Source organism: Podarcis bocagei (genome assembly GCF_964188305.1).
Source record: "Podarcis bocagei genome assembly, chromosome: 7".
Classification (NCBI taxonomy): domain Eukaryota; kingdom Metazoa; phylum Chordata; class Lepidosauria; order Squamata; family Lacertidae; genus Podarcis; species Podarcis bocagei.
This window is the reverse complement of record NC_138132.1, coordinates 16,218,653-16,229,746: the sequence shown is the minus strand read 5'-3', so window position 1 is coordinate 16,229,746 and position 11,094 is coordinate 16,218,653. Positions and strand designations below refer to the sequence as shown.

Genomic DNA, 11,094 nt, shown 5'->3' with positions numbered 1-11,094 from the left:
GGAGGCCATGTCTATGGAACACTCCCTTCACTTAAAGGGTAAAGGTAAAGGGACCCCTGACCGTTAGGTCCAGTCGCGACCAACTCTGGGGTTGCGGCGCTCATCTTGCTTTATTGGCTGAGGGAGCCAGCGTACAGCTCCCTCATGTGTCATGTGGCCAGCATGACTAAGCCACTTCTGGCAAACCAGAGCAGTGCACTGAAACGCCGTTTACCTTCCCGCTGGAGTGGAACCTACTTGCACTTTGATGTGCTTTCAAACTGCTAGGTTGGCAGGAGCAGGGACCGAGCAACGGGAGCTCACCCTGTCGCGGGGATTCGAACCGCCAACCTTCTGATCGGCAAGCCCTAGGCTCAGTGGTTTAACCCACAGCACCACCCAAGTCCCTTTCCCTTCACTTAGAGACCTTCAAACCTGCCCCCCACCTGCTGATAAGGTGGAGATGAGTCAACTGTGATGCAGCAAAGGAGGCAAAGTCAGTCAGTGAGCACCAACCATACCGTTTTTCTCACAGATGAGAAGCAAAAGCCTGAACAGAGCTTCGGTATACAGTAAGGACACTGGAATTTGATTGCCTTTTTGTTAATTTACTGTTTCATTTGTCCTACAGCTTCATGGTGGATGTCAGCTGCCCTGGTGATCTCACTCAAGGAGGAAGAGTACATTTACCATTTATTACATGTAGTTATCACTTTTAAAAAAAGAAGTATTAGAGTGACTTCAAAGATTTAAAATATGAAATTTTGTAAGATCTTCTTTCTTCCTCGGCAATCACTCATTGCCAAGTAAGATTGTCTTCTATGAATATGGTCTTAACGGTGTGTCCGTAAGTGGCCATGGAGGCCAAATCTGGATCCACACGTCCTTCCACATAAGATCAGAGGGCAATGGAAACATGCATAATACTAACAGTGTTCAATGATAATATAGCAAGAACAATATCTAGATCTGGATTTGGATCCAGATCTAGACAGACAGACAGATATAAAACCTTCCCATGCTACAAAAAGATGAAAACCAAAATCACATTAGAATCACATCATGTATCTCATCAGTGACTGTGCTGGATGCAAGCAGACTGCTCCTCTGTCAAGTTGTACAATGGTGGAGGAATATCACTCCAGCCTGCTCTTTTGCCATTGGGTCAAGAAAAGAGGGGGGCAGGGAGGATGCAAACCCTGTATGCCTTCTCCTATTATCTCTTCTTCTGTGTTGGAACACAATTCAAAGTGTTTGTGATGCTTACCTTTAAAACCCTAGACAACTGGAGGCCTGGGTACAGTTCAACCTGCCCAGGAACTGTGGTTCCTGATGGAAAGAGGGAAAATTGTAGAAAGTGGAGTTTGGGGTATAGGTTTTGGGGAGATAGGTATTGAGACCTGTGCTTTTTAACTTGTTCATAAACAACATGGAGTTAAGAGTGAGCAGTCAGGTGGCCAAGATTGCGAAGTGCTCCAAAAGGACTTATCCAAACAGTAGTAAAATGGCAAAAGATTACTGCATTGCAGGGGTAGGACTAGATGACCCTCGCAGTCCCTTCCAACTCTACAATTCTATGATTTTTTAATGGCAAATGAAATTCAGCATAAACAAATGTAATGTGATGAACGATGGGGCAAAATATCTTAATTTCACAAATACATTTAAGGGGTCTGAAATGCCTTCATTCAAATTTCAGATACAGTGGTATCTCGGGTTACAGACACTTCAGGTTACAGACTCTGCTAACCCAAAAATAGTACCTCGGGTTAAGAACTTTGCTTCAGGATGAGAACAGAAATCATGCAGTGGCAGTGCAGCGGCAGTGGGAGGCCCTATTAGCTAAAGTGGTACCTCAGGTTAAGAACAGTTTCAGGTTAAGAACGGACCTCCGGAAGAATTAAGTTCTTAACCTGAGGTATCACTGTACTGTATGCAGTTGTGGTTGCCTCACCTAAAGAGAGAGAGGATATTGTAGACTTAGAAAAGATTCGGAAAATGGCAATCAAACTGGACAAGGGGACAAGGGGATAGACTGAGAAGGTGGGAATGCTGTAGTATACTTAGTTAAGACTTAGTTTAGATATAATGTGAGTAAGAGGCCACATGATAGAAGTTTGTAGAATTATGCATGGCATGAAGAAATCAGATAGAGAAATGTTTCTCTCCCTCTCTCGTAACTCTACAATTCATGGTCATCCAATGGCAACGAATGTTGGAAGATTCAGGACAGAGAAAATAAAGTACGTCTTCAAGCATCACATTAAGCTGTGGAACTTCTTGCCACAGTGATGGCCACCCACCTAGATGGCCTTAAAAGAGGATTAGACAAATTCAATGTAATAAAGGAATCTTTGTCCATTTTCTGCTGTGTGAAGTTCTTTATTAGGCATAAAGGTCAAATGTATAAAGGCATTTTTAATGAATGCACATCCTGAATCTATGCAGAATGTACAGCTCCTCTCAATAGTGGAAGACATCAGGTCTCTACATGTAGTAGGCACATAAATGGGTTCACATGTGCACCTTGTATAAATAGTCCTCTATTTGAGTGGGCTGTCAGGTGGGCCCACCCATGAAGCAAGATGAGGTAACCGCCTTGCGCAGTGGCAGCCCACAGCCGTCATCACCCATGGAGAAGTGGCACTGGCAGCAGTACCAGTTTCTGGAGAGATCTCACAGGACGTCACCCACTGAGATTTTGGTGAGATCTCATGAGCTCTCTCTGGAAGCCGGTGCTGCTGGCAGTGGTTCATAAGTGCTGCCATGGAACACAGGGAAGGGACACCTCAGTGGGAGAGTGGGGCAGCAGCAGGGAAGGGTGGTACATTTCCGTTTCACCTCAAGTGGCAAAACAGGACACGCCATTCCTGGCTAGAGGACAGCCCTCTGTTTGCAGAAGTCCTCTGTTTCATTGGCTATACAGGAAGAAGTCGTTGTTCCACAAACTTTTGCTGTTGGCCCTCAGAAGGTCAACATGAGGGAATGCATCCCTCAGGCTGAAAAGGTTTCCTGCTCCTCGGCCAACCGACCTCCACTACAGAACTTCATGATTTCTTTTTAAAAGATGATTTCTAATTCAGTAGAATTTCTTTCTAATTCAGTAGAACAACTAGGAATACAAATCCCTCTGGAAAATGACAAACTGAAAGTAAAGAAGGACACTAAAAGGAAGGTCTTCCTCGGGACTGAGTCACAGGAAGGTCTTCATCACCAGAAGATCTTCACCAGCAGAAGCCATGACAGGGAAACTCATAATGATGGAGGTGCCTTATCTGCTGGTTCACATTTACCAACTACAGATCCAAAAATGTTGGCTGGGCCGAATTTTTTTTCTAAAGTAGCACAGTAAGACTTGGTAGTACAACCTCTTATGATGAAGTCAGACCATCCTGGAGCTGAAAAGCAAATATGGGAGATCAGGGACCCACTCTTCCCAGTAATCAGCACCCCAAATAAGTTTATTTGTCTCCCACCATTGCCATGGGTCAAGGTGACTAGAAAAATAAAGAAAAAGCAAAGCAGAAAAGAACAAATGGACAACACACATTGTGAAATTATTATTATTGATTAGATTTTCCTCAACAGTGGCAAAAAAAAAAGACCTCCTCTGAGAAGGACTAGCTTTGGATATAACCCATTGATGGGATGTTGCGGTAGGCATTGGCAGGGGTATTGTCATGCAGATGAGATGGGGGGGGAGCGCCATCACCTCCCCCAAGGCTTGGAGGGTAGTTCGTTCCGAGGGGCGTCGCCTCGTCCGAAACCTACGGAGGCTAGGGCCTAAAGCGCGCCCCCAAGCGGTAACCCCTCGGGGAGCGCCTGGGGATATGCATCTCGGGTGGCTCCCCCTGTTGGTGCTTAACCCTCACCGGTTAGACCGGTTAGTCTGGTAGGGCCAATGCCTAAAGCCAATACCTCTCTTGCCTGTAATCAATAAAGTTGTGGCCATTTTCGCCCAATTAACCTAAATTCTGGTGTCCTGTGTCTTCATTTATCCATCTGTGGTGGGGGAGGGAATAGCCACGCAATGACCCCAATGTTGGCATTTATGTAGGTTGGCCATGTAGGAATGTCCTCTATTAGAAGGGCTATCAGAAGCAGCCCACTTTTTAAGGTGTCCTCTTTGAAGGCCTGTCAAGTCTGCAATGTTCCTGATATGACATTTGTCCATTATTATCCCCATCTGTGGAGATGATGATGATGAGGCATTTTTGTTGCTTGCACCTGCAGCTCCTCAAGCTACTTACAAGATGTTCTAAAGCTTGAAAAACTGTTATGATGTACCATAAAATGGAAAACAGCACCCATAAGAGCATCAAACATTTTGCAACATACTAGGAATAAAACTACATCAGCTCAGCCCATCAAAAGTTTGGGGAAATGTAAGTTTTTACCTGGCACCGAAAAGGTGCCAACAAAGGGACAGGGTAGACCTTGCGACAGAGAGCATTTCTCAGCCAGAAAAGGCTCCTTTCCCCTATTGCCACCTCCAAGCTTCTCTCAGAGGTGTGACCTGGAGAAGGGCCTCAGAAGATCTGAGCTTTCAGCTAAGTTCGTGTCAGGAGAGGTGCTCAAGAAGTCATTGGGGTCCTAATTGTAATGGTGACACCCCAGTATTGGGTCCGTGAGCCACCATTTTCATTTCCCACAATGTTGAAGCTGGCAATGACTGCAGGTAAAATCAATTATCATGCCAGGAGAAAGAACCACAAAATCAGTGGTAGGAGAGAAATTCATTTGGTCCACTTTTCATAATAGAGCCACGCAAACTGCTGCACCTAGACTTAGATTTCAGTTAGAATGCATCTCCCAGACGGATTGGGCCCTTCTCTGGGTTTTGTAAGGTGATTTAAATGTGAAGAAAGCATGCACAAAATGTGCTTCTTACGGGTAAATTCATTGAAAAGCATGCGTTGTTTCCAAGTGAATTCTACTCAGAGTACAGTGGTGCCCCGCAAGACGAATGCCTCACAAGACGAAAAACCCGCTAGACGAAAGGGTTTTCCGTTTTTTGATGCGCTTCGCAAGACGAATTTCCCTATGGGCTTGCTTCGCAAAACGAAAAAGTCTTGCAAGTCTTGCAATTTTTTTCGCTCCCCCCCTTTTTCTAAGCCGCTAAGCCGCTAATAGCCTTTTAGCCACTAAGCCGCTAAGCCTTTAATAGCCGCTAAACCGCTAATAGCGCTAATCCGCTAAGCCGCTAATAGGGTTGCTTCGCAAGACGAAAAAACCGCTAGACGAAGAGACTCGCGGAACAGATTAATTTTGTCTTGCGAGGCACCACTGTACACTTTAGCCATACCCATTAATTTCAATTAGTCTATGCTATGCTCAGGGCCGGCCCACACATGGGGCAAGGTGAGGCGACCACCTCAGGTGGGCAAGAATTCACAGGGGCATCAGATCCCCATGCAGATCTTTATTGCCCACTTATTCCTGATGTAGATCATCACTCGCATCTTATTCCTTGGTAGGGAGGCAAATGCCATTCTGCGGTTCGTTTCAGGTGCCAAAATGTCTTGGGCCAGCCCTGGCTACCATTAACATCGGCTACAACTCTGCACACAAAAGGTGCACATTTCATGTAAAAAGTGAACCTGAAATGGATTTAAAATGCAGACAACTGGACAGAGCAGGATGGAACAGATCCCTCTGACTGAAAATGGGACAGAATTGGCTGCTAGACCAATTACTTTTCAAAATCAGAAGAGCATATCAAATCAGAATTACCACTTTTGAGGATTCCATCCAGGCAATAGTCCTCTGCGCCTGTACATTCTGCCAGCTCTGAAGAGCAGGGGCCCATTAGAGACAAGCAGGCTGGGCATTTTTTCCCATTGGCCGTGTTGTTTATTGGGGGCACTGAAAAAAGCAAAGACGCAGTATAAGAAAAGGGGAAGAATTGTATTCGTACACACACTGTGGCACAACCTGGTCCCTGGGGCACAGAGCAGGAAAAGAGGATGGGAGCAAAACTATACCTACCTTGAGGAGAAACAGATGCACAGTCATCCCCCTTACAGCAGACAGCCTTTCCTCTGGCAATAAACATCTTGCCCAAATTCAGATAAAATGGTGCGAGTCCACAGGCGTGAGTGGATAGACAGCCTTTTATTATTTCCTGACTTGTTACTTCAGCTGCAGAGAAGGCATAAGGTAAGTATTTAAGCCAACCTTCCACAACATGGGGTTGGCTGGGCTACCAACTCCCATCAGCCCTAGCGAGCACAGTGAAGGGTAAGAAACATCTGGAAGTTATGATGGGGTGGAAAGTTCACAAGCTATGAAGGACTTGCTCACACATTTATTGACTGCTGCACAAATTATTATAGCTAGGAAGTGGAAGGGGCAAGCAGAATATAAAACAAAAGAATGTTATAAAGAGGTGTGGTATACCTATTAATGATAAATTAACATGTACCATTGAGGTAAAATGCGGAATATGCAGGAGAAATGACTTTGAGGAGATACGGAAAGGGGTCAAACCATCGCAAGAGGTTTGGAAATTTTGGGAGGCTGGATAGTTACAATGGAATGGTCTTGGTGGTGGAGTGCACATTTTTATTTTTATTTATTTATGATCATTACTCTGTCAAAATAAAATAAAAAATCTGTTACATAAGAAAGAAACACCTGGAAGGTCACCAATCCCTCACCTCAGAGTTAAGGTACCTCAGGTAACAAGAGGCTGGGAAATATAGCTTTCTGCGTGGGAATCTAGAGGCAGTGTGCTTCTGAAGTTTTAAACCAAGCATGTCCAACAGGTTGATTGTGATCTGTGAGTAGATCGCAGTCTCTTGGGAGTTAGACATGCCTGCTTTAGACCAGTGTTTCCCAACCTTTTTTGGGCAAAGGCACACTTGTTTCATGAAAAAAATCTCGAGGTACACCACCATTACAGCCCCGTGACGTCAGCGCGCAGCGTCACGCCGGGAGGGACATGAATTGCTAGCAAATTGCATAATCACCTCCTTGAGGGCTGGCTCATCTTCTCCGAAGGCAGAACCCCATTAATTAACAGGACAGACTCACACCATAGCCAAGACGAGGGGGGAAAACCTCAGTCATGCACAGTCATGCACATGTGGGGGCTAAATGAGGACGAAGACCGGGCAGAGAGCAGGGTTCAAATCACCCCACCTGGCCAGGACAATCCCTGGGTGCTCCCTTGGGCCACTCGCCTGACCCACCTCGCAGGGCTGTTGTTGCGAGGATAACACGGGGAGAACCACGCGCGCCCCTGGGAGCTCCTTGGAGGAGAAAGCGGGCGATGAATGCAATGCACGAAATATATGAGAGGCGACCAGGTTTTGCAGGTGAGGGGCCCCCGCCAGCCTCCGCTTCCAACACCCGGCGCAACGACGCCGAAGTTTCCCCCCGGGCTCAGCTCGGGGAGCAGCGCTGCTCCCCCCCGGCTCCCCTTCGCCCTCCCGGCTCTCTCTGCCGCCCACTGGGGACCCCCCTCACCTGCCAAGTCCGGAGCGCCGGTGGAAGTTGCATGCATGCATGCAGGGCGCCGCGTTGCCATTGCATTGCACTGCACTCCATGCAACACCTGCACGCATGCATTGCCTTGCACGCCCGCCAAGGGGTCTCCCCGCGGTCTGATGCGTCTCCTCCGGCGCGGATGCAGCATTGCAAAAATAAAAAACCCCCGACGCAGCCCTACCTGGGGGGCAGCCTCCGCCTCCGCCGCTCCACCTCCGCGGGGATCCCCGGGCTCCATCCTGCCGCCCGATCTCCACGGGGGCGCAGGCAGGCTGCACGGGGTCTGCGCGGAAGAGCCCCTGCCTGCCCGGCCGCCGCCGCTGCGCTCATTCCATGGCCGGGAGAAGAGCGCTTCAAACAAAACGCCCGGCCCGCCAGGCCACGCTGGGAAACGTAGTTCGCGCACCCCGCGCAGGCGCGGAGCCCAAGGGCGAGGGGACTACAGATCCCGGCAGCCCCCGCGCCGGGGACGGAGGGGGAGAGGCCGGGTGCAGGGATGGAGGGACGGGTGGGTGAGCGAGTGAGTGATTGGCAGCCGCCAAGCCTTGGCCGAGAGCCAGGAAGGGCCTCCCCGGACGAGGAGGAGGAGGAGGAGGAGGAGGAGGGAGGCGCAGAGCGGGAGGGAGGGAGGGAACCCCAGGGGTCATCTAGTGACGGCGCCCCAATCGAAAATTTGACTTAAAAAAAAAATCTTTCGAATTTTTTAATTTTTCCCGCGGCACACCAGGCAACATCTCGCGGAACACTAGTGTGCCGCGGAACAGTGGTTGGGAAACACTGCTTTAGACTATAATCTCCATCATCACAAGTCAGCGTTGCCAATGGTGGAGGATAATGGGAGTTGTAGTCCAGTGCATGTGGAGTCTAAACAGTCACTACTGCAGGTAAATGGATGGATGGTCTGACTCCCAATAAAGCATCTTGATAGACCTTTTGCAAGAGGTAGAGGTCCTTCTCACTCACCTACTGTAGCTTCCACAAAAGTGACAGAGCAGGTGTCTTCATGAGCACTACAACGCTCCATAGTGCCATTACAGTTGCCGTCTAACCCTAGGCAGGTTTCACACTCTAATGAGTCACCTGTGGATGGGAAGACAAAAGATTTCTTTAGAAGGGTCCATGCACAGACATCTCTCTACATTACCTGTCTGCTGGATCCCAAAAAAGTAGGTCAAGTGCAACACCATTCTATGCCTTCCCCAATGTAATGCAAGGTTCAACAAGCTTGAAGGAGATACAGTGGTTTCCACTCCCAGTCAACTCTTCCAAAATTTCCAACTTGGATCATCCACCAACCCTAGAAGATTGCTGCTGCTTACCAGGGGTTAGATAGTACAACTTGTACAGCACGATGGCGACAAATATTCACACAGTTGTTCAAGAATATTTTTACATCATTTATCAAATATGTGAGAAAGAGACAATTATCCGATTTCACTAGATTCTTACAAATTCTTGATTCAGTTTTTCATTTTTTCTTGTTTTTTAAATAAGTTCAAGAAAAAGGTAAGTTCAACGTTGTTCCTGGTAGCTGTGAGGTGCTGATGAACCAGCGTATGAAATTATAAAGAAGACAGGGTGCCGCCCAGAGTGGCTGGGGAAACTCAGCCAGATGGGTGGGGTATAAATAACAAATTATTATTATTATTATTATTATTATTATTATTATTATTATTATTATTATTATTATTATTATTATTATATCCCCGTTTTGCCCTAGCAGTCCATACAGTTGAGAGGCTGCTGTTTCGCCCCTGGTGGGGCCAATTTGTTGGGATTGGCGGATAGCACACTCCCTGAGCACAGTTTTCTGAGGTTCTTCGGTTGTCTCGTGCCATTGATGCATCTACTAGTGCTGAATATCGTCGAAGAGACAATTTCTTGGCTTAAGCATAAGAGACTGAATAGCTTACTCCCAAGTATCCCACTGCAACACACACCGGCCCTAGAAGATTACGATTGCTTACCTGGGGTTAGAAGCACAGAGAAGAGAAGAAGTCCCAAGGGAACCGACATGGCGCTGGGGAAGAAGTGTGCAGTGGGAATGAGCCCAAAAAGTTTCAATTTTTTGTGAAGCAATTATTTTAGCCTGCTGTTTGCAATAAATAAATAAATCACGAGAGGAAGCATGTATGATTATTTTTTTTTTAAAAAAAAACCCAACTCTCTCAGTACAATGAGATGTCTGCCACTTCCTGCTGGGGTCTGGGCTCCATCAACACAAATGCCCCTCCCCTCTGAGTTCTGTTAGAAATTCACGGGACGGCACATGGATCTTGTGTGGGGATGAGCCAAACACATATTGCAGGTGTTGGAAAGCTCCCTGCCCATCTCAGGAAAAAGCTTGTTTTATCCCAGACTTATTTATAAGCCAAAACAAGGAGGGAAGGGTTAAAAATCAAGACAGAGAGACTATAGGACTCGCCTCCTGTTTATTCAGGATCCTCCACCCCCATGTAGATCTGTGTTGTGTATGTTCCTTGGGGTGTGCTACTTTCCTAGAACTCCACCAACCCATTGACACCAACCCAACCCATCTCTTTGCTCTGACCATAAAACTACACTTCTCAGAAACCCATGTGAAGAGGGCCGGATTGTTCAACCACCTTGGCAATTAGAGCTCTGGTGTAGGAATAGGGTTTCCCCAACAACTCTCAGCACACTTAAAAAGGAGTCTTTGGGGGACCCAAGACTGCTTAAAGGGGCATCACAGTGCTTTAGATGGATGGTGTGGATGCAACCTGAATGTGCTCAGGTCTGGAGCTCCAAAGTGGATGGCATATGTGACTTACCACAAGGACTGCAAACCGGGCGGTTATGTCTTTTCCTGGTTACCAAATTTCACTTGTGAAGCATTTGCTCAAGCATGGCCAGGCTTAAATAGAAGACGGCGACATTAGCATGACGCAAAAGAAAGATTAGCTTATCATTTATATCAATACCAATTTGATTTCCCCCATTCTCTCACCAACAACATACCACCCAAGTCTGAACAAAGAACAAGTTAGCTATTTCACAATTCTGTCTCCTGACTCTGATTTTGGGTGCGCTAGCAAAGCCTCATTGTGCACAGCGGCTGAAACACTGTAGCAATTCAATGGCACAGAAGATAAGGACCAAACATAAAACAGTTAAATAAATATTTAAATTTTTACTTTGGTTAAAAAAATATATCTTGCACATGAAGGAAGACCTGAGTTGGAGAAGGCCTTGGAGCCAATTTTTGCTCTCTCAGCCCTACAGTCACTGGCTCAGATAACACACACCAAAGATATACTACAGCGCTTGGTTGCAGGAAACTGCTTGCTACGCTTTTCTTTCTTATATACTAGCACATCAGCACAGACATACCACACCATTGTTGTGCATAGTAAGGTCACTTGGATTTGCCATCACTTCTCAAAATCCATGTCCTCCCGCTCTGTAATTGAATGAATAAAGGGACACGGGTGGCGCTGTGGTCTAAACCACTGAGCCTCTTGGGCTTGCTGATCAGAAGGTCAGCAGTTCAAATCCCCACAGCGGGGTGAGCTCCTGTTTCTCTGTCCCAGCTCCTGCCAACCTAGCAGTCTGAAAGCAAGGCAAGCAGTTTGAAAGCATGCAGTGGGAAAGTATACTGTGTTT

The 11,094-nt window shown here is 46.9% G+C and overlaps 1 protein-coding gene across 1 annotated transcript; it reads right to left on the bottom strand.

Moving 5' to 3' along the window:
• Positions 1–2,340: 2,340 nt before the first annotated feature.
• LOC308590157 (phospholipase A2 inhibitor 25 kDa subunit-like) lies at positions 2,341–10,619 on the bottom strand. Its single transcript, XM_081199919.1, has 6 exons — positions 10,263–10,619; positions 9,438–9,490; positions 8,434–8,550; positions 5,968–6,120; positions 5,713–5,844; positions 2,341–3,377 (listed from the first exon to the last, which is right to left on the bottom strand). The coding sequence occupies exons 2-6, from the start codon at positions 9,484–9,486 to the stop codon at positions 3,232–3,234; spliced, it is 597 nt and encodes a 198-aa protein (XP_081056045.1). The 5' UTR covers positions 9,487–9,490; positions 10,263–10,619; the 3' UTR covers positions 2,341–3,231.
• Between the last annotated feature and the right edge of the window lie 475 nt (positions 10,620–11,094).

Coding starts and splice junctions, on each gene's coding strand:
- LOC308590157 (XM_081199919.1), bottom strand. CDS start 9,486: ATGTCGGTTCCCTTGGGACTTCTTCTCTTCTCTGTGCTTCTAACCCCA. Junction 5,845..5,967: donor TGCATCTGTTTCTCCTCAAG/GTAGGTATAGTT, acceptor TGCTTTTTTCAG/TGCCCCCAATAAACAACACG. Junction 3,378..5,712: donor GGATGGAATCCTCAAAAGTG/GTAATTCTGATT, acceptor TTTGCTTTTCAG/CTCCAGGATGGTCTGACTTC.